Source organism: Kogia breviceps, chromosome 11, assembly GCF_026419965.1.
Source record: "Kogia breviceps isolate mKogBre1 chromosome 11, mKogBre1 haplotype 1, whole genome shotgun sequence".
Lineage (NCBI taxonomy): Eukaryota > Metazoa > Chordata > Mammalia > Artiodactyla > Physeteridae > Kogia > Kogia breviceps.
Genome location: NC_081320.1, coordinates 64958051 through 64985703, shown reverse-complemented (window position 1 = coordinate 64985703; position 27653 = coordinate 64958051). Strand labels below are relative to the sequence as shown.

The following is a 27653-nucleotide window of genomic DNA, read 5'->3' as shown; positions in this document are numbered from 1 at the left end:
AATTGTAAGATAACAAATGTGCTAGTTTTAAGCCACTATGTGTTTGGTAATTTGTTAAAGAAGCAATAGGAAGCTAATACAACTAGATTGATCTTATTCTAGAAAAGAAAGGATGGTTTAACATTTGCAAATCAAAATATTTCACCATATTAATAAATTTAAAGGAGAAAAATTATGACTCTCTCAAAAAATGTAAAAAAAAGGATTTGTAAAAATCAACTTCAATCATAATTTTTTTAGAAATTCTTTTAACTAGGAATAGAAGGAACTTCCTAAATCTAATAAAGGATATCAGAAAGCAATGGAGTAATTACCATAAAAGCTAGCAGTTACCTTTACGAGGGCTGGGGTTGTGTTTGGGAAGGGATATAAAGGGAGACTTCTAGCAAGCTGGTAAAACTCTATTTCTTGATTCTAGTTGGTGGTAAACAAGAGTTTGCTTTAGTCTAGCACACGGAATATAGTCAACATTTTATTATAACTTTAAATAGAGCATAATTATAAAAATATTGAATCACTATGTAGTATACCTGAAACTAACATAATATTGTAAATCAACTATACTTCAATTTTTAAAAAAGGTGCTTTATAATAATTATGTTTTATGTACTTTCCTTTGTGTTATTTTTCACAATAAGAAATGTTTTTAAACAGATAGAAAAGAAAGATTTGAAAAGCAGATAGAGCAAAGCTATTGTTTAAGGCCTAAAAGTGCTATAATCACCGAAGGGCAGACACTCAGGTTGGCCTTAGGAGTGGTGGGGCTTAAAATCAGACCAGCTAAGGTGAGCTGAAAAGGCTCTGGGTGCTGGTGGGTGAGGCTGGCTTCTCTTCCCAGGATGGCAGTAACTGGGCAGGGAACCAGTACTGACCAAGGCTAGGAGGAAGGATGGACCCCCATTCTTGGGAGGGTACCACTGCAACAGTCCTGCAAGATGCCACAAAAGCCACCAAAGAGAAGCAGGGGTCACCTGGGAGCCCAGGGAACAGAACAGACAGGCTGATGGGAGGGAGTTTCGTGCATGGAGGGCGGTGCTAGTATCTCATTCATGAAGTGGGTGGGTGGAGATAGGAGATACTCCAAAGCTCTCATCTCCCAGGCCTAGGAAAACTTTTAATGTTCTAGGATTCTAAAATTAACATAACCGGGGGGAGGGGAATTGGATAAAGGTAGTCAAAAAGTACAAGTTTCCAGTTATAAGATTAATAAGTACTAGGGACATAATGTATAATATGATAAATATAATTAACACTGCTGTATGCTATATATGAAATAAGTACTAGGGACGTAATGTATAATATGATAAATATAATTAACACTGCTGTATGCTATATATGAAAGTTGTTAAGAGAGTAAATCCTAAGAGCTCTCATGAGGAAAAAAGTATTTTTTTTCTTTTTATTTTATTTTCTATCTCTGTGAGATGATGGATGTTCATTAAATTTTGCTGTATGTAAGTCAAATCATGCTGTACACTTTAACTTATACAGAGCTGTACGTCACTTATATCTCAATAAAACTGGAAGGAACAAATAAAATAAAATTTAAAAACATAACAAGTAATTACTAATTACACACAAGCACAAAGAATTCATGGTTTTGAAACTTGCCTTTGTACGGCCTTTTTCCTTATCTAGTGATCACCCCCAGCTTTTCTGGCAGCTGTCAAAGGGAAAGACTGACCATACAAGCCCGCCCCTGGCAGAATTCATGTCAACATTCTAGGAGGGCTGGTTGGGCTAGCCAGTCCACAGCACTGATAATTAAGACATGAGTTACATCATGGGCCAGAAATGCTATGAGCCAATAATCATGGTAATAAGTAAAAGCTGGTTTCTGTATTTAAGGATTTGGGCTATGACTACAGAAGACTGGGAAGGCCGTTGTCATTCGGCTGTACATCACATACCCTGATGGCCTGGGTGGCTGAAGGGACTGTTGACCGTGAACTAAAGGTTTAATTCATATTCAAAGTTAGTACTTTTAGGGTTCCTGTTGGGAACCCCAAATTGCAAATACAATAGTGTGAAAGAAGAGGCTGGAGAGAACATCTGAAGAGGTGGGAGAACATCTCTTCATCAGGCTCTCTCTCCCTCTGGATGGCCTAACGACTCATGGCCACTGTGATAACCAGTATAAATAGGAGTGATTTGATGGGGCCAAGGGGATGTTGGAATAATCATATATAATACAACTTTGAGTCAGTGCATAGGAAGAACCAAACATCCTGACAGCTTACTGTTGACACTGACATGGCTTTTCTATTGCAGGCAACTCTTGCCCAGGATAATAAAAGTTGTAACTATCATTTTTTTGCAGAAATTTCAAGAAGAAAAACATTTAAATGAACTTTGCGACTTTTCAATATTTTGCATCTAACCACTCTCTCAGACTCTGAAATCCTTGCCTCAAAACCCTCCCCTTGCCCTAATAATCCTCAACTATTGTATCATGATTCTTGTCCAGTCCCTAATCAAGCCCCCTCACTGGAAGAGCTAGCTTCAAATAGACCCCAACACTTCATAAATATCCTGACTTTGCCTCCCCATTTTAGATGGTACTCTGGCTCTGCAGCGTAGTTAGAGTTCTCCCTTCCTGCGATGAGAACTCAGCTTTACATGATCACAAAGTTGTTTTGAGGGTACTTTCAGGGAGCCACCATTCAATTATTGAGGCCCATCAAGATCCAATGGAGACCCCCTTCACCACTGCAGCGTAAGACCCCTGGTTCAGAAACAGTGTCCCCTTCTGAGGCCCTTGATCCCCTCAGGGGTCTTTCAGGCTTCACTAGTGAGGGATGTAAGGCTTGTCCTGGGCCCAAGTTCCAATTTCTTCTTGTTTTAAATCTCCTTTTTATTGAGCTCCTCAAATACTGAATCTATTTTGTCTCCTTGCAATAAGGAACCCTTTTCAGGAATCCTTTGATTACCTGACCATATTTGAAAATCTTTTCTCCTTGGTGCATATCCACCTTATCAGTAACCAGGAAACTATTTGTCTATGTCCGTCTTGGTCATTTATTGTTGTGCATATATTAGAATAAAGTTTATGGTGAAGAGGACAGGTGTGGGTCCCAATAAGTCCGTCCCTAAGCCAGCCCAGGGAAAAACTTTGTCTCAGGCCACTGATCAACACCTCATGAGAACTTTCCTCAGACTAGTTTTGTCTGTGAGAGTTTGGATCAGCAGAGATCTCTCCACACCCATCATCTGCTGAGAACTGTAAGTTCAACAGAGTTGCCATTGGGTAAGGTCTAGCTGTGAGGTTGGGGGTCCCCAAGCCACAGGATACACAAGCAACTCTCCACTGACATTCCCAGTCTTAGTATAAACCTCAGTCCATGCCTTCCTTGGACCCAACTCTGCTTCTTACCTGTACTGATGCTATGGCCCAAATTTGTGCACTTATCTTTCTAAATAGCATCATTTCACCAAGGATAATTCAGAATTACAGTGGCCACTATAAGAACTTTTGATACAAAGTCATTCACTTGAGAAGTGCCTTTGAAGGAAAAGGGAACATAATTCCAAACATCCAATGGTCTTCATTTTTTTATTAGCATGAGGAAGCATCCAAAAGAAATTGGATTCCAAAATTGCCCCCTTAACAGATTCCTTGGCCAAAGCAAAAGAAAAATATGAACAACTTAAAACTATCTGTCTTTTAGATCTCCCACAAATCACAACTCAAACATACTATTCCTCTTCCTCTATCCTCCATTCTTCCATCTACTGCTGCCCCATCTCTCCCTCTGACCCCCTCTCCTTCCCTCCTAGCCGGCCAGGTACCCCAAACCTCACTTAACCTCTTTAAGGGAAACCTCCTTCAGCACAGAGAAAAACTCTTATGGTGAATTTTAAGCTCTGGTTCCATTCTCAGCTGAAAGCCATTGCCTAAGACTCTCCAAGGCCTAGATAAGATAGAACATTGCAGAGGAATTTAGAATAGTTTGAGGGACATGTAATCCAGAGTGACCAGATATAAACCAATAGTGCATATGTTGCAAAAAGTTCGATGAAAAAGTCAGAATGGGAAGACCTTCCAATGATGACTTAAAAGACCTTGAATTGTATAGGAAGCTGAAGGGACTTAGAAACACTGCAGATGTCGGTCAAGGACTTTTGGAGGCTATCCTCTGCCTTTCCTGTGAAATTAGTGTTCTGATTCAGTTCTTCAAGCCAAAAAAAGAGAAGCCTGATGGAGACTTTAGGGATAGGTTCTTTAATACGTTGAGACAGCATTCAGTAGTAAATCTTGAAGCAGATGTGACCCTGGCTCTCCCTCTTATCTTTTTGTGAATGGCCTCAAAGCAGAAATAGAGGATTTAATATGCAAGCAAAAAGTAGGGTGGGAAATAGGCCCATGGCCAGACCTCCAAAACCTTGAAAGAGCTCTATTTTAAAAGAACTCTAGGGCTTCCCTGGTGGCGCAGTGGTTGAGAATCTGCCTGCCGATGCAGGGGACACGGGTTCGTGCCCTGCTCTGGGAAGATCCCACATCCCACATGCCGCGGAGCGGCTGGGCCCGTGAGCCATGGCCGCTGAGCCTGCGCGTCCGGAGCCTGTGCTCCGCAACGGGAGAGACCACAACAGTGACAGGCCCGCGTACTGCAAAAAAAAAAAAAAAAGAACTCTAGAACTAAGAAACTAAAGGGAAAAGAAAGAAAGAAGTTATCAATGAAGATGTTCAATTGCCCATTGTACCTGCAAACCCACAAGGAAACATTTCTATAAAAATTAAAAGACAATCTTACAATTTTGATTGATATGGTCACAATAATATCAATCTTAAACCTGAGCACTATTATACAGATCTTTCTCAACTTATAATGGGCTTACATCTCGATAAACCCATCATAAGTTGAAAATATCCTAAGTCAAAAATGCATTTAGTAAACCTAACTTACCATCATAGCTTAGTCTTTTTATTTTTATTTTTTTTTCCTGCGGTACGCGGGCCTCTCACTGTTGTGGCCTCTCCCGTTGCGGAGCACAGGCTCCGGACGCGCAGGCTCAGTGGCCGTGGCTCACGGGCCCAGCCGCTCCGCGGCATGTGGGATCTTCCCGGACCGGGGCACGAACCCGTGTCCCCTGCATCGGCAGGCGGACTCCCAACCACTGCGCCACCAGGGAAGCCCCCATAGCTTAGTCTTGCCACCCTTAAATATGCTCAGAACTTACATTAATTAGCCTGCGATTGGGCAAAATCATCTAACACAAAGCCTATTTTATAATAAAGTATTGAATATCTCTTGTAATTTATTGACTACTGTACTGAAAGTGAAAAACAGAATGGTTGTGTGGGTACAGAATGGTTATAAGTGTATTTGGTTGTTTCCCCTTGTGATCACGTGGCTGACTGGACGCTGCCGCTTGCTGCCCTGCCCTGCCCAGCATCATGAGAGAGGATCTTACCGCACTTTGCTAGCCTGGGGAAAATGACCAAAATTCAAAATTCGAAGGGTGGTTTCCACCAAACTGGTATGACTTTCCTACCATCTTAAAGTTCGAAGAAATCAAACCATCGTAAGTCAGGGACCCTCTGTACAACCCTTTCCTTGGAGTCAACAAACTACTTTTTTTTAATCTATCTAATAATCCTAAATATCTAAAACCACACCTTCCCTAGGCCCCCGGCACTTAACCATCAGCCCTGTACTTTTAACCAAGGAATGTTCTTTTCTCCTTTGTGACACTATACTCATTAACTTAATAGCAAGGGATTTATTGTGTGAATGGAATTGCCACATTAAATGCTCTCCTGATGATGGCCTCTTCCCTCCAGTCCCTGAGGACCTCCCTGTTCATAATGAGGTCCTGGCTAATTTGGATATTTATTTGCCAGTACTTTTGTGTGTAAATCAAACATAGATTGAAGCTCTCTTGTGGGCAAACAATTCCACGGACATTCTACTAGAACTAAACCCATCAAGGTTCAGACTGACCCACCTAAACTTCTACCCAAGCTCGCACAATAACCTTTAAAACAAGGCACTAAGGAAGGAATAAAACTAAAATCAAAAGCCGTAAAGAGAAAGGAGTCTTCATACCTCATCCTAGTCCTTGTTATACTCCTATCCTCCCAGTCAAAAGCCCAGTGGCAGGAGTATAGATTCACTTAGGTCCCTGGGGCCATAAATAAGTCATTCTCCACTTCCCTTTAGAACCAAACTCAAACTGTTTTATCCTCAAGGCCTAAGGAGACTGACCACGTGTTGTAAAATTGTAGAACTCCGTTGTGCTTTCTTTGGTGTCTCTTTAAATCAAAAGTTAATACCTGTCTTCTCCAAGGAAAATCAACAACATACTTGGACTGGTATGCCTCAGTTTCTGAGATGCCCTCCTACTTTTCACAAGTCCTCAACCAGGACCTCCAGAGCTTTAAATTGCCCTGTGACCCTATTCTTAGCCAATATGTGGATAATCTTTCTTGTTCCAAAGATGAGGCAAGCTCTAAGGCTGATTCATCTCTCTGCTTCCTCTTTTAGCTCAGGGAGGGCATATGGTTTCGAGAGAGAAGTTAACAAGTTGTCAAAGGAAAGTGCACGACCTAAGACAAGATTTATTCCCTGGAGGCAAATCTCTTAATCCAGACAACCAGCTGTGCAAAAGGTACCCGGCCAACTAAGAGACAATTATGAGGATTCCTGGGTCTCACTGGCCAATGCAGGCTGTGTGTTCCCAAGTTTTCTGAAACTCCCATACCATTATTTGACTTGCCCAAGTCTCTGGTAACCAAACCTTTTCTCTGAGAACAAACATGAACTTGTTTTTTGTGAGTTCAAATGAGGTGTTCAATACCCTCCTAACTCTGGGCCTAACTAAACATCATAAGCCTTTCAACCTATAAGTAAATCAGAGATCTCACTAAGCCCTTAACTTCATGAGAATAAAGACTAATAGCTTAGCCTCTCTTATGATCCAATGGCAAGAGCTTCCCACTTTGTTGAGGGGCAGCAGCTAAACAAAGTCTCCTATTGGCTTGGCTTTAGAGTCTCCTTTAAACCAGATGGTCCCTCGTGCTGTACCATCTTTGTTGCTCCCTGAAAATACACATTTCTCATAAAGTCGATTTACCTCCTGCGAACTTCCTTCCTTTCTCTGAGATGCTACAAAGATTGTCAAGGCAGTGCTCTCCCTCACTCTGGTAAGCAATGAACTCAGCTTCACCTGATCAGCAAGTTATTTCGGTAGCATTTTTTTTTTTTTTGGTATGCGGGCCTCTCACTGTTGTGGCCTCTCCCGTTGCGGGGCACAGGCTCCGGACGCGCAGGCCCAGCGGCCATGGCTCATGGGCTCAGCCGCTCTGCAGCATGTGGGATCCTCCCGAACCAGGGCACGAACCCGTGTCTCCTGCATTGGCAGGCGGATTCTCAACCATTGCACCACCAGGAAAGCCCTCAGTAGCATTTTTGAGCTGGCAAAAGACAGTGGTCTTTATCAGAATGTGTCCTAAACTCTCATCTGAGAAATCCCAGATTATTAAAACATAAAAACAACCACCACACTTTCTATTTGTCATTGATTTTGGCAAATATTACTGATTGGATCATGGTTGTTCTTTGTTCTTGTTCCTACAGCCTCTTACTCCCCTGAAAGATGTTGGTCACTGATGGGCTGGGGTCCTGTCTCTGCTGGAAAAGAGCTGTGAAGGGGTCCAGCATGTGTTCTGTGGTGCTGAGGGGCAGTTTGTCATAAGCTTTCACCATGATGCCGTGTTCCTCCCTCCCATGCCCCATGCCCACGCAAATATTGATGCACCCGCGGAAGAAACAGGCAGCAGTACCCCTTCAGTTAGTTCCCTGGAGTCCAGCAAACTGGGGGAGGGGTTGGCAAAGGATTGGAGAGAAAAGAGGGAGGAGAGGAGTTTTCCTTATTTTGTCAAGATTCCTCATATCAGCTCTGCTTTTCTTTGCCTGCCCTAGGGCTGACTCTGGGGAATGCCAGATTGGGGCAAATCGCAGGGTGTCCTCAGGCCACCCTCACCCAAAGGACATGCACATCTCTCTCCAAGTGAAATATGGTTCTGGTGACCAGCAAGGGCAGGCAAAGGGTAACAAAAAGCCGGCTAGAGCAGTTGACAGGAGTAGGTGACGAGGAGGAGGAGTTTGCGTAAATTGAATAAACTGCTAAAGCTGTCCCCATTTTCCTTCATCTATCTCCTGGTCTCTAAGAGCTCAGGACAGACCCCAGAGCAGCAGCCAAGGTGAGGAATTTTGCCCCCCAAACAAGGAATGGAGCAGCATTTGAAACCTAGAGAAGAAGGCTATCCACGGGGGGGGGGGGGTAGGGGGGAGTTGGGGGCGACAAGGGGGGACGAGGGGTGGGTAGGAAGGCTGCCTTCAACAGATAACCCCTTGTGGCTGCAGAAGCAAAGGGCCCAGGAGCCTGAGCTCCACTTGACAAAAACTTCCCACGGTTACAGTTGTCTAGAAGCAGGAAGCAGTGAGTCTCCTGACACTTAAAAGCTTGCTGGAATCATCGGTCTGTGCCATGCAGTATGTCACTTAAATAGTTTTGTTTTGTCGCTTTGGTCTCGCTGTGATTTCTTGAGTGATGGCCTCCATCCCCACACGGGACTGTACGCTGGGGTGGCCCGGAGGCGGGGCCACCATAACCAGTGTCAGGCAGAGGGTGTCGTCCGCCTCTGCCCCCAAGGCGGCCCAGTAATCCTTTGAACTTCTTAGTCCCCACAGCACCGGGCTAAGTCCTAGAGCTCGGTACAGCTTTGATCACAGTCTTCAGACACCAGAATTAAGAAATATGTAAATACCAAGTTGGAGAAACAGCTTAAAAAAGTTTAAGAAATCCAGAGCAACAGGATTCCGCAGAGGACAGGCCTACCAGTTGGTGTGGGGGGAGACAGGTTGGAAAGAGGAACTCCGCTCTGAAAAAACAACGTTCAAGTCTCTCGCCGTGGAGGCGGCCCGAGAGTCGCTGGACTCCGAACCGGCGGGTTCTCCCGACAGCCCCGCGGGTGGCGCGCAAGGTTCGCGCGGCCCAGCAGGGTGGGACCGGGCGGCAGCCGGCGGATCTCCGGGGAGGCTCGCTCTAGGAGTTGGGAGTGACCGGCCGGCCGGCCTCTCCCGGGATTTGTGACGTGCCGGACAGCGGTGGTGACGGGGCCACCACATAAAGCCGGGTCGTCGGGGCGGGGGTCTCCCAGGCCAAGAGCCCCGATGGGATGGGGAGTGGGTGGGCAGCGAGGCGCCCCCGAGCTCCGGGGCTCCGCGCAGCATTAACGTGAGCGCTGAGTCGGCGGTGGCAGCGGCGGGGGCGGCGCGGGGCTGGCGCCGGTACGGCCGCGAGTGCCCAGCACGCGCCGGACTGCCGTGGCCGCGTTGGCGGCCCGCGCGCCCGGCTCGCGGAGGCCGCGCCACGCCCCCGAGGGGGTGGAGCCGCGGCCGGGGGCGGGTCCGCAGCTGGCGGCGCCCAGGCCTGGGGCGGAGGCTGTAGCAGCAGCTGCGGCGGCGGCGGCAGTGGCGGCGCCTGGAGCTGCTGCACAGAGGCAGAGGCTGCTCCTGGACGCGTCCGGGCCGCTCAGCCGGAGCCCCAGCCCGGAGACGCCGGGCGGTGCGCTGGGTTCTGCGGCTGCTGCCCGCCGGCCGCCGCCCGGGCTCGTGCTGCCACCTGGGCCCCGGCCGCCGCTCGCGTCCCGGTCGACCCCGCCCGCGTGTGTGCCCCAGCCGGGACGCCGCCCCCAGCCGGGTCTCCACTTCTCGGCCGCACCTCCCATGACAGCGCCCGCTCGAAGATGGCTGCGAAGGGTGCGTACGGCTCCCACCTGAAGATGGAGAGCGAGCTGGAGCGCTGCCGCGCCGAGGGCCACTGGGACCGCATGCCAGAGCTGGTCCGGCAGATGCAGACGCTAGTCGTGCCCGGCGGCGGGGGCGGCCGGCGAGCCAACCCGAACGCCGTGCTCACCTCTGTGGACACCGGTGAGTGAGGGAAGGAAGGGGCCGGTTCACAAGCGCAGAGCGCGTGGAAGGCGCCTCCTCCAGGAAGCGGGCCCCGACAGCGTGGGGCCGGCGCTGGCTGCTTTCGGTATTACCCTTCCTACAGTGCTGGTCTTAGGAGCAACCAGGGTAGTAAGAAAGGTTCTTCTACCCAAGGAGAAAACTCACATGCAGGGTGCTTTGGGGAAAAGAGAGAAACGGCTTTTGCTCTCTGCCCTTTCGGATCATGTGGGCTGCTCGGACTGCTGTGAAATGGTGGTTTCGGCATGCATCAGATTGGGGATTAGGCCGGACTCTTGCGCCGCTCCTCCAACCCCCATTCCGGTTCCTAAACTGCGTCAGGTGAAGGTGAAGGTGCCGGTCTCTCCTTGCCCTCCCCCTCTTTCCCCCAGGTCAAATTGACGGCGAAGCTCTGTGCACAGCCAGTATGATTGGGGGCTTGACGAGAGCCAGGGTGGAGTGGTGGAGAAGTGGGAAAGAGGCCTGGCAAGCCTCAGTTTCTTCTTCTGAGTTCTGGCTCGGTACGCATCTAGCCCTGCCAGTCTGTGGCTTTAGCAATAGGGCTGGTTTGGCTGGGCTGGGCTCTTGTGCTGGGGCGGGAAGGCACCCTGATGTGGCAGTGGGGGAACACCCCGTCCCAGTCTCCAACCTCAAACCTGTTCCTGGTGCCTTCAGCTCACCCTGGAGAGCCCTCCCTGAGCCCTCTCTTTGTGCGCAGCCAACTTTAGAGCCTTTGTGGAAGGAGGCAGGGAGTAAATAAATACAGATATAAAGAGATTTAAAGACTGCACAGCCTGTGGAAGGCTCTGTGAGGAGACAGAATTATAACGATAATAGTAACAGTAATAGCTAACTCGCTCACTCACTGTGTGCCAGTGTACTAAGCACTGTAATCAACTCAGTTTCTCCCAACAACCCCATGAAGCAGGTACTCTTGTTTGCCACTTACAGATAAAGAAACTGAGGCACAGAGAACTTAAATAACTTGATTATCCAGCCAATAAGTGGTGGAACCTGGATTTTAACCCAGGTTTCTGAGTACATCCTTTTAACCACTTGCACCATTACCTCTCCAAGAAGTATAACACAAAATCCCAGCTTGAAGAGTTGACAAAATTGATGGGAAGGCAGAGGGGCGATCAGAGGGCAATTGTGTTAGATTATGGTGCTCAGAGGAAGAGGAGTTTTCAGGAAGCAGCAGAACTGGTACTGGCCTCTGACTGGTGTTGGGAAGGGCAGAGTATGTTTGCCCAATGAGGAGGAAGGATAGATGGACATTGAGGGGGCTAGGTGGCAGGGATGGACAGTCGGTTTGAGGCTTTGAGGTAGGTCTGAGTGTGGCAGTGAGGGGTAGTGGCCAGAGCTAAAGATGCATGTTTGGGAGAAACTGATGAGACCCCGCCTTCCAGGGAAGGACAGATACATTTCAGGTTCCCCTTTGTCCCCTGTGTGGGGTGATGTGGTGGGGTGGGGCTGGTGAGGGTGGAATGGAAGATGACCCATGCAGAGGGCACTGGGGCCTGGTCAAGGTGTGGGAATTTGGGTGAGGTAGGCAGCACCACAGAGAAGCATGCTGGGCCCAAGACAGTAACCGGGGCCACCTAGAGTCTATCCAGGGCTTTACTTCCTAAGCTGTTCTTTAGAGGTCTCAAGAAGGTTGAGTAATTAATTCCTTGGTATTCTAGGATAAAAGGGTTTGGGGAGCCAGAAAAGCTAAGTCATTAGACCTAACAGATTCAATATTGTTAAACTGATCTTTTTTAACTGCAGGACTTCTCAGAGCCTTTAATATGCTCACCTGCGTATGATGTTCAAGCCAAAGTTAGAGTATAAACACCACATTTCTCAAACTTACTTTGACCGTATTCTATGAAGGAATATTGGGAAGCACTGGTATGGCATAGTTTATAAATGGTATGGTATAGTTATAAAGTGCTTCTTCTATTTGAAAAAAACTCTTTTTGTAAACAGCCCTGTGGGGAGGGCAGGAATTATTGTCCCCATTTTAGGCATCAAGGCCCAGAAAGGTCATATAATGAGTATGTGGCAGAGACTGTACCCAAACCGGAGTCCCTGACACCAGGTCTACTAGTCACAGAGGGAGGAGTGTGGAGCCTGGGTTGGCTTCACTGTGGGAACTGACCAGCACAAAGAGGGAGGCTAAGGTCAGTGGGGTCTCTCCTGCCAATTTTGGGGTTTGGTCCTATGAGCGATTTTCTCCCATTGTTATTTCCAGATACATTTATCCCAGAACACACACATGCCTGCACGCACGTGCACACACAGACACACGCAAGGAAGGAAAACAAATGACTCCCGAAGCCCATGCTTAGGGCATTTTTTTAGATTATCTGCTATTTTGGTTCTCTCTCCACTGGGTTCCTGGATCACTGGAGGGATTAAGGGCCCGTTTTTTGAGGCTGTGTGGACACTGAGCCCCCTGTAGCCCAGGAGGGAGATTCTTAAAAGTCCCACCTGGTCTGTTAGACTCAATGACCAGAAACTTCAACATAATTACATAATTTGGGAGAGCTGAGGAAGGTGCTGAGGGAGGAGGATGAACCCCAGCTGAATCCTATTTTACAGACTGAGGCCCTGCTGTATCTGTGGAATTTCCCAAAGAAACGAAGAATAGCCCCCAGAACATGGGTTTCACTCCAGGGAGCAGGAGGGGAAGACCCAACTGAAGGGGGGGGACCTCTTTCTGGTCTGGTGGGAGTGAAGGATCAGGAGATGCTCCCTCAGAAGGGGCCCATACCCCCTTTTCCTGTCTGGGGAGGCTGCTCCCCACCACCTGCCCAGGGGGGAGGTGGTTACTACTGTTTGTACATTTTCTTTCAAACTCACGTCCGGTTTAGATTTGGTCAGGATAGAGCAGGGGAACCCCAGAGGGTGGCTAGCTGTGATGGATTTTGTTCATGTAAAAACAAAGAGCCCCATCCAAGTGGTTTAAAAAACAAAAACAAAAAACTTTAAGAAAAATTTCCAAAACATCAAAAGAGTAGAGAGAAAAATGAATCCCATATACCCATCAACCAGTGTCAGTGATCACAAACTCATGAATAGTTTGGTCTGAGCTACACCCTGGGCCATTTCTCCCCCACGTTGCAATATTTCAGTATGTATTTATTAAACAAGAACTCTTTTGAAAAATAAAACTACCATATTTTTATTACAGCTCCCCCTCATCTAATTATTTGATTTTACAGTTTGTTTGCTAGAATGAGGATCCAAATAAGGCCACACATTGCATTTGGTTAATGGGTTGAATCTTTCTTTTATCCCCAGCATTTTATTATGAAAATTTCACGCATACAAAAAGTTGAAAGAATTTTGCAGTAAACACCTGTACTCCCACCACCTCGATTCGAATATTCTTTTACTATAATTGCTTTAATCACATCTGTTACTCTCTCCATCCATCCGGAGTCTCTCCTAATCTGTAGTCATCCCCTATCTTTTTTTTTTTTTAATTAGTGATTTAAAAAAAAAAACTGGAGATCGTTCGGAGCATTTTTTTCAGTTGAAGTTAGCGAGAGTACGTTTGAGGCAGGTGGCCTCTCACTAGTTTTGCCCTCTTCCTCCTCTTGCCGCGGTTGGGAGGTCCCAGCCCTTTGCAGTCCTGTGAAGTGAGCAGCTGCAGAGACCACCGTGTCCCCATTTGACCCAGTAGGGAAGGGTCTGGTCTGAGCATCTGGCCTGCCAGCTGGAACCACCTTTCCTGACTGAATTGGCAGGTGGAAGGATGGGGAGTACTGCCCTGCAAAAATGGGTTATGGGGGGGGAGGCTGGTATGCTTGAAGTGGGTCCCTGTGAACTGGCACGCTGCGAGAGGCCTGGAGAGGGGTGGGAGTGGAGAGGAAGCTAGCTGCCAGAGGCCTCCTAAACCAGGTGGGGAGACTGGGCGTGCCACTAAGTGGGGACTTCCTTTGGGCCTCTGCTAAGAGCAGAGAGCTGGGCTGGGCTGCCAGAATCAGGAGCCAGGCACCCAGAGTCTGTTGCACTGTCCGTGAGGAAGGCCTTCCTAATGCCCCAGCAAGGGAGAAGCTGGAACACTTTACCCAAACCAGGATAGGGAGTAGGTTTCGGACAGTAAAATGATGAAGAGCAATCTGTTTTCCCTTTGGAGAAGGATAGGAAAGCCTCGATCCACCTGGATTCTTAATTTAACAACTGAAAACCTAGAACTTTTCATTCCAAACTACCCTTCAGTTCTACAGACTGACCAGTTGAGAACAGTGGGATGGGAAATGTGGAGCAGGGAGAGGAGAGTTGGACAAGGAAGAAAAGAAAGTAAATTCCCGATATCTACTTGAGTGTCTGCTAAACGGAAAAACAGAGAGACTGAGTGGGATGTGAAGAGGGAGGGCAAAAAGGCTCTGGAGAAGGATCGGGAGTTAATCTACAAAACAGTCTGAAACTCACAAGTGTGGGACAGTGAGAACTACTCTTATTCCTGCCCTCGGAATTACGATTAGCTTTTAACCTACTGTTTACAGCTCTTAGACTGTTCTTCATTTCCAAACTGTCAGAAGCTCTGCTCTGCGTGGGATATTGGCGAGAGGGACTGTTCTTTGGCTGTGTTATGTTATGTGGGTTGTGACCATAACAACATTGCATCTTTATTGTCATCTATAAAATGGGAATAATTTCTACCTTTCAGGACTGTGCAGATTAAATGATACTATATCATAAAGTACCTGCTACTCGGTGGGCCATCAGCAAATACCAGCCCCCCTTTTTCAGTAAAAGGCACTTTTGAAGTTTAGAGCAGTGCTTCTCAAACGGTCTGTGGTGAAGGCTCAGTTTTATGTCCTGTTTTTTTTTTTTTTTTTTTTAGATTCCCAATCTGTTGTGTTCCGATACTTTCTTAAAATACATAAACTGATACCTGCTCCCCCCACTACCAATTTTTTAGTATTTGATTCAACAATTATTCTGTCACATGGTTATCAGCGTTTCTGAACATACACTCTAAATTTCTGCACTCATCCCCCGGGATTGGGTCACAAACATGCACAGACCCACCCCAGCCCACGGGCCACACTTTGAGCAGCATGTGTTCAGAGGGCATTTTGAGGAGAGGTGTGGGTCCTGGGGAGTATTTCAAGATTGAGGTTTGCCTAGAAGGAAGCTGGTTTCTCTTGGCATGAAAGGAAAGGAACCCTAGGGAGTTCTGGGCTGGGCAACTGGGTGGCAGAGGCGGGACCCGGTGGCCGGAAGGCTGGGCTGTAGACTGGCACCTGCAGACCGCGGGACGGGAGCTGTGCGCACCACTGCACCTGACGGTAGAGGGGCGGGACCAGCCCGGCAGGCGGAGCCTGGGGAGGGATGAGGTTCCCTGGGAAGGAGCAGGTTCATAACTCTACCTCAGGTTTTACAGATGCAAAACAGATTAGAAGGGGACAGCCAATTGCCAAGTGGACCACAGCTCAGGAATGCTGCGCAGGCACCCACTTCTAAGCAGCCCACTCCCCTTCCTGGCTGAGCTTTGGAAACGTAGAAGATTCCTTCTCTTCTTGGGTCGATTTAAATTTTATTTTTGACTAGGTAATATAGTCACATGGGTCAACCTCCCAAAGGTACCCAAAAGTAAGGAGTGAAAAGCCTCCCTCCATCTCTGCCGCCGTCCCTGTAAGGTAGAAAAGTTAGCAGATGTTTGTGTTATCCTTTTACATATTTTCATGCATAAACACACAGTGGTCCACTGTGTGTGCCCTACTTTCTAATCAGTTTATCTTGAAGTTCATGTCATGACAGCCCATACAGAGCCTCCTCATTCCTTTATATGGTGGCATGGTGTCCCTTTTAATGGATATATCATGCTTTGTTTAATCAGCCTTCTGTTGATGGACGTAAAGTTTTCTCTGGTTTTCTGCTATTATAAACAACGCTGCAGGAATGACCTTATATGTTGGTCGTTTTACACATGTTCGAGGACGTCTGTAGGCATGGGATTGCTGAGTCAATGGGGATGTGCAAGTAATAATTTTGATATATGTCACCAACTTGCCCTTTGTAGAGGTTCTACCAACTTCTGTCCCACTAGTGATGGATGATAGTTTGAACCATCATTTTTGGCCATTTCCTCCTAATGTTACTTTTAGAAATCATGAGGTAGGTAGCAAAGGATGGGCTACTAGGCTGTGGCATCCTCAGAGGGAACATCTCCTGTGACTGTTTTGTGGGATCTGGGCTTCCAGGATGCTCTCTGTGGGGAATCTCCCTTACGAAGAGAGACAATTTTTCAGGGACATGAAAGTTTACACCTTTGGCTTTGAGTTGTGAGCAAACTGCAGTGGTCCTGAGAGTAAGGAGTGAGTGGCATTCTGAGTAGGTCTGAGAATGCCATCCTGGCAGCAAGAAGAGCACTAGAGGACGTGTGATAGAGCACATGTTCCTGGAGGCATTTTGGGTTTTTATAAATTTATGTATTTTATTTTATTTTTGGCTGCATTTTGTTGCTGCACAGGCTTTCTCTAGTTGTGGCGAGTGGGGGCTACTCTTCCTTGTGGTGCGCGGGCTTCCCATTGCGGTGGCTTCTCTTGTTGCGGAGCATGGGCTCTAGGCGCGCGGGCTTCAGTAGCTGTGGTGCACGGGCTTGGTAGTTGTGGCTCGTGGGCTCTAGAGCACAGGCTCAGTAGTTGTGGTGCACAGGCTTAGTTGCTCCTCGGCATGTGGGATCTTCCCAGACCAGGGCTCGAACCCATGTCCCCTGCATTGGTAGGCAAATTCTTAACCACCGTGCCACCAAGGAAGCCCCCCTGGAGGCATTTTGGATGGGCACAGAACTCCCTGAGCCTCAGGGCTTCCGCATGGGGGAGTGGAAAGGATCCCATTACTCAGCAGCTATTTATTGGGTGCCTGTATTAAGTGGTCCTTGCTCTGTTCGAGGGGGACAGGCCAGGAACCAGTCACCAAGCACAGCTACCCAAGGTGGTCCTGAAACCACCCTCAACCTCAAACCCTGCACCCTGAGCACCTGGATCCCACCCCACTCAGGTCGCCCCTGCCGTAGGTAGCAGGGATACGGTTGCTCCAGGATTGAAGTTTTCAGTGCTGGGAGACAGCAAATTAAACCAAGCAGTATGAAATCACTAGCCAAGGGGTGAAGTCTGTGGACGAGCTAACATGTGAGGGAACTCCAGAAAGTGCCAAGGATGGCCGTGCTACACCAGTAAATCTGCTTCCGGCCTTAACTCTCCTTGGTTGCTAGGTTATCCCTGGGTCATGCTAAAATACCTTAATAACAGAGAAAACCAATGCTGCTACATGGAAGATAGGAGCACCTGACATGTGTTATTAAGCCACCTTGTATATTTTTCCTCTTTAGTTGTTTGGAGGGAATTCCTTCCTTGTGTCAGAACTTATCACCTTGGAGCATGGGTGTGACTTTGTCCCTCATTTTTTTTTTCCTTTTTTAAAATTTAACATTATTTTATTTTGAATTTTATTTATTTCTTATACAGCAGGTTCTTATTAGTTATCCATTTTATACATATTAGTGTATTCATGTCAATCCCAATCTCCCAATTCATCCTACCACAACCCCCCGCCCCCACCGCTTTTTCCCCTTGGTGTCCATACGTTTGTTTCTCTACATCTGTGTCTCTATTTCTGCCCTGCAAACTGGTTCATCTGTACCATTTATCTAGATTCCACATATATGCGTTAATATATGATATCTGTTTTTCTCTTTCTGACTTACTTCACTCTGTATGACAGTCTCTAGATCCATCCACGTCTCAACAAATGACCCAATTTCGTTCCTTTTTATGGCTGAGTAATATTCCATTGTATATACATACCACATCTTCTTTATCCACTTGTCTGTCGATGGGCATTTACATTGCTTCCGTGACCTGGCTATTGTAAACAGTGCTGCAGTGAACACTGGGGTGCATGTGTCTTTTTGAATTATGGTTTTTTCTGGGTATATGCCCAGTAGTGGGATTGCTGGGTCATATGGTAATTCTATTTTTAGTTTTTTAAGGAACCTCCATACTGTTCTCCATAGTGGCTGTATCAATTTACATTCCCACCAACAGTGCAAGAGGGTTCCCTTTTCTCCACACCCTCTCCAGCATTTGTTGTTTGTAGATTTTCTCATGCTGCCCATTCTAACTGGTATGAGGTGATACCTAATTGTAAATGATTTGCATTTCTCTAATAATTAGTGATGTTGAGCAGCTTTTCATCTGTCTCTTGGCCATCTGTGTGTCTTCTTTGGAGAGATGTCTGTTTAGGTCTTCTGCCCATTTTTGGATTGGGTTGTTTGTTTCTTTAATATTGAGCTGCATGAGCTGTTTATATATTTTGGAGATTCATCCTTTGTCCGTTGATTCATTTGCAAATATTTTCTCCCATTCTGAGGGTTGTCTTTTCATCTTGTTTATAGTTTCCTTTGCTGTGCAAAACCTTTTAAGTTTCATTAGGTCCCATTTGTTTATTTTTGTTTTTACTTCCATTACTCTAGGAGATGGGTCAAAAAATACCTTGCTGTGATTTATGTCAAAGAGTGTTCTTCCTATATCTTCCTCTAAGAGATTTATAGTGTCCGGTCTTACGTTTAGGTCTTTAATCCATTTTGTGTTTATTTTTGTGTATGGTGTTAGGGAGTGTTCTAATTTCATTCTTTTACATGTAGTTGTCCAGTTTTCCCAGCACCACTTACTGAAGAGACTGTCTTTTCTCCGTTGTATATCCTTGCCTCCTTTGTCATAGATTAGTTGACCATAAGTGTGTGGATGTATCTCTGGACTTTCTATCCTGTTCCATTGATCTATGTTTCTGTTTTAGTGCCAGTACCATATTGTCTTGATTACTGTAGCTTTGTAGTATAGTCTGAAGTCAGGGAGTCTGATTCCTCCAGCTCTGTTTTTTTCCCTCAATATTGCTTTGGCTATTCGGGGTCTTTTATGTCTCCATACAGATTTTAAGATTTTTTGTTCTAGTTCTGTAAAAAATGCCACTGGTAATTTGATAGGGATTGCATTGAATCTGTAGATTGCTTTGAGTAGTATAGTCATTTTCACAATATTGATTCTTCCAATCCAATATATCCCTCTATCTGTGTCATCTTTGATTTTTTTCATCAGTGTCTTATAGTTTTCTGAGTACAGATCTTTTACCTCACTACGTAGGTTTATTCCTAGGTATTTTATTCTTTTTGTTGCAGTGGTGAATGGGATTGTTTCCTTAATTTCTCTTTCTGATCTTTTGTTGTTAGGGTATAGGAATGCAAGAGATTTCTATGCATTAATTTTGTATCCTGCAATTTTACCCAATTCGTTGATTAGCTCTAGTAGTTTTCAGGTGGCATCTTTAGGATTCTCTATGTATAGTATGATGTCATCTCCAAACAATGACGGTTTTACTTCTTCTTTTCCAATTTGTATTCCTTTTATTTCCTTTTTGTCTCTGATTGCTGTGGCTAAGACTTCCAAAACTATGTTGAATAATAGTGGCGAGAGTGGACATCTTGTCTTTTTCCTGATCTTAGAGGAAATGCTTTCAGTTTTTCACCATTGAGAATGATGTTTGCTGTGGGTTTGTTGTATATGGTCGTTATTATGTGAGGTAGGCTCCCTCTATGCCCACTTACTGGAAAGTTTTTGTCATAAATGGGTGTTGAATTTTGTCAAAAGCTTTTAATGCATTTACTGAGATGATCATATGGTTTTTATTCTTCAGTTTGTTAATATGGTGTATCACATTGATTGATTTGCATATACAGAAGAATCCTTGCATTCTTGGGATAAATCCCACTTGATTATGGGTGTGATCCTTTTAATGTGTTGGATTCTGTTTGCTAGTATTTTGTTGAGGATTTTTGCATCAGTGATATTGGTCTGTAATTTTTTTTTTTTTTGGTAGTATCTTTGTCTGGTTTTGGTATCAGGGTGATGGTGGCCTCATAGAATGAGTTTGGGAGTGTTCCTTCCTCTGCAATTTTTTGGAAGAGTTTGAGAAGGATGGGTGTTAGCTCTTCTCTAAATGTTTGATAGAATTAACCTGTGAAGCCATCTGGACCTGGACTTTTGTTTGTTGGAAGATTTTTAATCACAGTTTCAATTTCATGACTTGTGATTAGTCTGTTCATATTTTCTATTTCTGCCTGGTTCAGTCTTGGAAGGTTATACCTTTTTAAGAATTTGTCCATTTCTTCCAGGTTGTCCATTTTATTGGCATAGAGTTGCTTGTAGTAGTCTCCTAGGATGCTTTGTATTTCTGCTGTGTGTTGTAACTTCTTCTTTTTCATTTCTAATTTTATTGATTTGAGTCCTCTCCCTCTTTTTCTTGATGAGTCTGGCTAATGGTTTATCAATTTTGTTTATCTTCTCAATGAACCAGCTTTTAGTTTTATTGATCTTTGCTATTGTTTCCTTCATTTCTATTTCATTTATTTCTGCTCTGATCTTTATGATTTCTTTCCTTCTACTAACTTTGGGTTTTGTTTGTTCATCTTTCTCTAGTTCCTTTAGGTGTTAGGTTAGATTGTTTATTTGAGATGTTGGTTGTTTCTTGAGGTAAGATTGTATTGCTATAAACTTCCCACTTATAGCTGCTTTTGCTGCATCCCATAGGTTTTGGATCATTGTGTTCTCATAGTTATTTGTCTCTAGGTATTTTTTTATTTCCTCTGATTTCTTCAGTGATCTCTTAGTTATTTAGTAACATATTGGTTAGCCTCCCTGTGTTTGTCTTTTTAAAGTTTTTTTCCCCTCAATTGATTTCTAATCTCATAGCATGGTGGTCGGAAAAGATGCTTGATATGATTTCAATTTTCTTAAATTTACTGAGGCTTGATTTGTGACCCAAGATGTGATCTATCCTGGAGAATGTTCTGTGTGCACTTGAGAAGAAAGTGTAATCTGCTGTTTTTGGATGGAATGTCCTATAAATATCAATTAAATCTATCTGCTCTATTGTGTCATTTAAAGCTTGTGTTTCCTTATAAATTTTCTATCTGGATGAGATCATTGGTGTAAGTGAGGTGTTAAAGTCCCCCACTATTATTGTGTTACTGTCGATTTCCTCTTTTAGAGCTGTTAGCATTTGACTTATGTATTGTGGTGCTCCTGTGTTGGGTGCACATATATTTATAATTGTTATATCTTCTTCTTGGATTGATCCCTTGATCATTATGTAGTGTCCTTCCTTGTCTCTTGTAACATTCTTTATTTTAAAGTCTATTTTATCTGATATGAGTATTGCTACTCCAACTTTCTTTTGATTTCCATTTGCCTGGAATATCTTTTTCCATCCCCTCACTTTCAGTCGGTATGTGCCCCTAGGTCTGAAGTGGATCTCTTGTAGACAGCATATATATGGGTGTTGTTTTTGTATCCATTCAGCAACCCTGTGTCTTTTGGTTGGAGCATTTAATCCATGCACATTTAAGGTAATTATCTATATGTATGTTCCTGTTACCATTTTCTTAATTGTTTTGGGTTTGTTTTTGTAGGTCCTTTTCTTCTCTTGCATTTCACACTTAGAGAAGTTCCTTTAGGATTTGCTGTAGAGCTTTTTTGGTGGTGCTGAATTTTCTTAGCTTTTGCTTGTCTGTAAAGCTTTTGATTTCTCCAACAAATCTGATTGAGATCCTTGCTGGGTAGAGTAATCTTGGTTGTAGGTTTTTCCCTTTAATCACTTTAGATATATCGTGCCACTCCTTTCTGGCTTGTAGAGTTTCTGCTGAGAAATCACCTGTTAACCTTATGGGAGTTCCCTTGTATGTTATTTGTCATTTTTCCCTTGTTACTTTTAATAATTTTTTTTGTCTTTAATTTTTGTCATTTGATTACTATGTGTCTCGGCATGTTGCTCCTTGGGTTTATCCTGCCTGGGGCTCTCTGCACTTCCTGGACTTGGGTGGCTATTTCCTTTCCCATTTTAGGGAAGTTTTCTACTATAATCTCTTCAAATATTTTCTCAGGTCCTTTCTCTCTCTCTTCTCCTTCTGGGACCCCTAGAATGCAAATAGTGTTGTGTTTAATGTTGTCCCAGAGGTCTCTTAGGCTGTCTTCGTTTCTTTTCATTATTTTTTCTTTATTCTGTTCTATGGCAGTGAATTCCGCCATTCTGTCTTCCAGGTCACTTATCCGTTCTTCTGCCTCAGTTACTCTGCTATTGATTCCTTCCAGTGTATTTTTCGTTTCAGTTATTGTATTGTCCATCTCTGTTCATTTTTTATTTCTCCTAGGTGTTTGTTCTTTAGTTCTTCTAGGTCTTTTTAAAATATTTCTTGCATCTTCTCAATCTTTGCCTCCATTCTTTTTCCAAGCTCCTGGATAATCTTCATTGTCATTATTTTGAACTCTTTTTCTGGAAGGTTGCCTATCTCCACTTCATTCAGTTGTTTTTCTGGGGTTTTATCTTGTTCCTTCATCTGGTACAAAGTCCTCTGCCTTTTCATTTTGTCTGTCTTTCTGTGAATGTGGTTTTCGTTCCACAGGCTGCAGGATTGTAGTTCTTCTTGCTTCTGTTGTCTGCCCTCTGGTGGATGAGGCTATCTAAGAGCCTTGTGCAAGCTTCCTGATGGGAGGGACTGAGTGGTGGGTAGAGCTGGGTATTGCTCTGGTGGGCAGAGCTCAGTAAAACTTTAATCTGCTTGTCTGCTGATGGGTGTGGCTGGGTTCCCTCTCTGTTGGTTTTTTGGCGTGAGGGGACCCAGCACTGCAGCCTACCTGCTCTTTGGTGGGGCTAATGGCGGACTCTGGGAGGGCTCATGCCAAGGAGTACTTCCCAAAACTTCTGCTGCCAGTGTCCTTGTCCCCATGGTGAGCCACAGCCACCCCCTGCATCTGCAGGAGTCCCTCCAACACTAGCAGGTAGGTCTGGTTAAGTCGCCTATAGGGACACCACTCCTTCCCCTGGGTCCCAATGTGCACACTACTTTGTGTGTGCCCTCCAAAAGTGGAGTCTCCCCTTCCCCCAGTCTTGTCGAAGTCCCACAATCAAATCCTGCCAGGCTTCAAAGTCTGATTCTCTGGGAATTCCTCCTCCCGTTGCCGGACCCCCAGGTTGGGAAGCCTGACGTGGGCTCAGAACCTTCACTCCAATGGATGGACTTCTGTGGTATAAGTGTTTTCCAGTTTGTGGGTCACCCACCCAGCCACCATGGGATTTGATTTTATTGTGATTGCACCCCTCCTACCATCTCATTGTGGCTTCTCTGCTGTCCTTGGATGTGGGGCATCTTTTTTGGTGAGTTCCAGCATTCTCCTGTCAATGATTATTCACCAGTTAGTTGTGATTCTGGGGCTCTCGCAAGAGGGAGTGAGCGCACATCCTTCCACTCCACCATCTTGAACCAACCTCTGTCCCTCATTTTAAATTCTGAAACTCTGGGCTTGTTCCAAGTCCTGGGAACTCCACCTCCTCAAACACTGAACTACAGAAAATAAACCCAAGGGGGCAGTTTGTGCTGTGACCATGATAGAACGTGTGTTTTTTCTTTGAAGGCTGTTTAAGTGCATAGAAACTATGTCTTTATTTTCTCAGATACGAGCCATTCAAATGGTGGGTTGGGGGTGGTTGGGTGGGTACAGGGGCGTGTACCAGTCTCCACATCTGCCATGTTCAGGGGACTACTGTCCTCACGTATCCACTCTGATCCCTGCCCTGTTTTCCAGATTGCTTTGGGAAATTGCTCCTGGCTGAGGCCCTCCTGGAGCAGTGTTTGAAGGAGAACCACGCCAAGATAAAAGACTCTATCCCTCTGCTGGAGAAGAGTGAGCCGAAGATGAATGAAGCCAGAAACTATCTGAGCAGTATCCTTAATCACGGGAGGCTGCCGGTAAGTTGTAGACCCCCCACCCACCCAGCCTGGAGCTATCTCTCCTCTCTCCTGCCTCATCTCTGCTGTGAGGACCTTCTGGGGTCATTGGGTCACCTGAGTAGCAAGTGTCCCTTAAGGGTTGGCCTGCCCTGTTCAGTACAGTAGCCACTAGCCACATGGCTTGTCCAAACTGAGCTGTGCTGTGAGTGTGAAACACACACTGGATTTCAAAGACTTAGTACAAAACGCGGAATATAAAAGAGCATCAATTCTTTATATTGATTACATATTCAACTGATAATATTTAGAATATATTAGATAAAATGTATTATTAAAATAAATTTTACCTATTTTTACCTCTTTTAATGTGGCTAGAAATGTTTACTAGAAAAATCTAAATTACACTTGTGGCTTGCACTTGTGGCCCAAGTTATATATTTCTATCACACAGCGTTTGGTTGACCTAGTTTGTGCCTGGTCCTTTGGCTTCTTTGAGGATCTCAGGGAAATAAAACCTCAGTGAAGGTATGATCTAGTTGGAAACAGGCAAACATTCTGAGATGGCTAGCCACGGAAGCACTCCATAACATGGCAAACCAGTTCGAGTCCACGTGCACTTATTGAGCAACTACTATATGCAAGGCACTGAGGGGCAGTATAGAGGGAAGTGTAGTCACAGCTTTCTTTAGACCTTTACTGCTCAAAGCATGGTCCACCCACCCGCAGTATGGGCATCATCTGGGAGCTGGTTAAGAATGCAAAATCTGATTCTGCATTTTAACAAGCTCTCTTGGTGATCCTCAGGCACTTTCAAGTTTGAAACTGTTCTCAATTACCATGTATCCTGAACTATAGTAGAAGTATGGGTTTCTCATTAGAGACCCAAAGGGGAAATGATTTTTCAAAGTAATAGAATTACTTCCAAAGTAATATATTTCCTGACTTAAATATTTTATTGCAACCTACTATGTGCAAGGCATTGTGTTATGTACTTTGAGGGCAATAAAGATGAGTCCAGCATGGACCCTGCCGTCAGGGAGGTTGCAAGGCTACTGGGAAGATAGTCCTATTAAAAAATTATTCAAGGTGTACTGTGACACATGCTACAGGAGTAGCATACATGGGGAGGCAAGTCTGAGGGGGACACTCCCCGGGGTGAGGTGGGGAGTCAACTCAGGATTATGGTAGTGCTGGAATTGGACCCATCTGGGGGCTGGATCTTGAAGGAGGTCAGGATATGGACATACACAGATAAGACAAGGCATTCCAAGCTATGGAAGCAGTGTATACTCAAAGAGCTCCTCTTAGAAGAATTTCCTTAAAGTATGTCAGTTAGCAAGAGTGTAATGGACTGGTGTGTAATTGATGTAAAGGGACATTAGGGCGAGAGAGTGGGACTGGAACAGCAGGCCAAGAAGTGGGGGGCGTTTTCTGTAAGCAGTGTGGGGAGACTATACTGGAAGTTTAAGGTAACTGTGTTGAGACTCCTTGATAAGGGATTATTGTAGCTCTGGGAGGTTTTGTCTCAGATTAAAATAGCTGCTTGACCCTGAGCCTGCCCCCTGATATCCTGGGCCCTCCAATGCCTCATCTGCCAATCAAAATGTTTGGACTTGATTGATGGGTCTCAAGCTTTTCCCACCAAGACCCTTTTAATTTTTTCCTTTCCAGTAGACTCTATTATATATATATATATATTTTTTTTTTTTTTTTTTTTTTTTTTTTTTTTGCGGTATGCGGGCCTCTCACTGCTGTGGCCTCTCCCATTGCGGAGCACAGGCTCCGGACGCGCAGGCCTAGCGGCCATGGCTCACGGGCTTAGTTGCTCCGCGGCATGTGGGATCTTCCCGGACCAGGGCACGAACCCGTGTCTCCTGCATCGGCAGGCGGATTCTCAACCACTGCGCCACCAGGGAAGCCCTCTATTATATATTTTAAAATTCTTTTTAAAATAAAAATGACTCGGACTTATTGTAAAAAAAAAAAAAAAAAATTCACTAAATAAATAAAGAGTTTGGATAATAAATACATCCTTGTTTCCACCCTTCCCCCCATGCCCACTTCTACCCCCAGAGTTGAGTGCTGGTCACCATTTGGTGTGAATCCCATATGCTTTCTTCGTGTACTAACAAACACACATACACACGTGTGGAGCTTTCTTTTCTTATTAGTCATAGGATTCATATTTGTCAAGTTGCTCTTTTGCACTGAAAACTTTCACTTGAAGCTTTCTGCATGTCAGTACCTCATTCTTTGTATTGGCTGAATGGTATCCACGTGTATTAATTGTGAAAACTATGTTGTCTACCATATCACATTTATCAAGTACAAATTTTACCATGCTTGGGAGTTCCCTGGTGGCCTAGCAGTTAGGATTCTGGGCTTTCACTGCGGTGGCCCGGGTTCAATCCCTGGTCAGGGAACTGAGATCCCGCAAGCTGCGTGGTGCGACCAAAGAAATAAAATTAAAAAATGGCTAGCAGTTAATTTAAAAAATTTACCATGCTTTATTAATCAAAGACATATTATAGGCACCAATGAAACGGAGAAATTCACTGTTTTCCAAGCCAGGCCAAAAACTTGCTATTAATCAGGCAAAATAAAATATTAAAAATAGTTTGTGGGATTCTCTATCTTACCCCAAAGGCCAGGGTGTGGCTGGGGGGGATGCTCTTTCCTGGCAGCAGATGAAATCTCAGGTGGATTCCCCTACATCCCGAGTAGCTCTGATGGGATGAGGAGGAGAGGTGGGTCCTGAGGCGCCTCCTCAGGGTAGTTTGGAACTTTCTACTCTTAGTCACCTCTGAGATCCTATACAGCTCAGTGCTTTGGAGGCTGGTGAAAATGAGCCATTTGTCCTAACTTCTGTTATCCAGTGAGTGCCAGGCTTTGTACCCTCTCACTGGTGCCTCTCTGCAACCTTCTGCAATGGTATTTACTATTATCCCCATTTTCCAGATGAAGAAACTGAGACCTAGGAGAGGTTAGTCACTTAGCCAAGGACCACAGTGCAGGTCTTGAACGCAGGCCTATTTGCCTCTGCTGCTAAGTTCTCATGCTGTTTGCCATTTCCTGGTGCTGTCTCCGTAGTGCTGGAGTAGCAATGAAATAATGACTGAGAAACCTGAGCTAACGTTGGTGGTGATGCTGCCAATCCTGCCTTTGCAGGTCTCATTTTGCATCTGTGAAGTATTTTCTCATCTCTTCTTCCCCTTACGTGGGTATCCACATGAGGTCATTCTTCCCTATTTATTGACAGAGACAATGAGGCACAAAAAGACTAGATGACACGCCTGACCCACCCAGGAGAGGGACTATTCCCCAGACCCAGTGACTTCCTGCATAGCATCCTTCCACAGGGCCCGGGCTCTGTGGTTCCCTTACTGTTGGTTTGACAGGCCAGGTTCAAATTCAGAGGCATAGGTCGTGCTGAGTGTAGCCAACTTTTCATTCTGCCAAGTAAGGACATTAAAGAAGCCCCAAAACACAACAGCAAAACCATACCATCTTCTATAACCATCACTCCATAAAAGAAAAAAACAACACTGAAACAAGACAGAGGTGCTTAAGAATTCAGGGTAACGTTTTAAATAGTATAACTTTAGCTTTAGAAACATTCACCACATTGTCCTTAATTTTCTGCCAGCTTGGTGGAAGCTCTGTTGTCAACTGTCTTTGATCCACCAGGAACCACTCTGAGCTACACCCTGTCATTCTTGCCCTGAAACGTGTCCTGAGCTTAGCTGCCCTTTTCCCCCTTTATAGTAGGCTTTATAGTAGGACAGGATAATAATAATAATTACTCATGGCCTGTGTTTATCTAGCTCCTTTCTAAAGAAAAGTTCAAAGCTGTTTTCTGGACTTTGCCCTATTAATGCTCTTGGCATTGCTGTGCTGGGAGTTGAGGGGTGGCT

The 27653-nt window shown here is 45.1% G+C and overlaps 1 protein-coding gene and 1 long non-coding RNA gene across 3 annotated transcripts in view; both read left to right on the top strand.

Moving 5' to 3' along the window:
• Positions 1-8009, top strand: part of LOC131765003 (uncharacterized) — a 30289-nt gene extending 22280 nt beyond the window's left edge. Inside the window, exon 4 of the long non-coding RNA XR_009337988.2 lies at positions 7581-8009. This is a non-coding gene — a long non-coding RNA (uncharacterized lncRNA). The remainder of the gene's footprint in view (positions 1-7580) is intronic.
• A 1450-nt stretch (positions 8010-9459) lies between these two features.
• The window catches only part of TTC7A (tetratricopeptide repeat domain 7A), a 123992-nt gene continuing 105798 nt past the window's right edge, over positions 9460-27653 (top strand). Inside the window, exons 1-2 of one of the 2 annotated variants that reach the window (XM_059078299.2) lie at positions 9460-9938; positions 23594-23757. In XM_059078299.2, coding sequence (XP_058934282.1) covers positions 9755-9938; positions 23594-23757 — 348 coding nt within the window. In that variant the 5' untranslated portion in view covers positions 9460-9754. Of the gene's footprint in view, positions 9939-23593; positions 23758-27653 lie in introns of those variants that run through there. The other variant, XM_067007645.1, reaches the window with a different exon arrangement.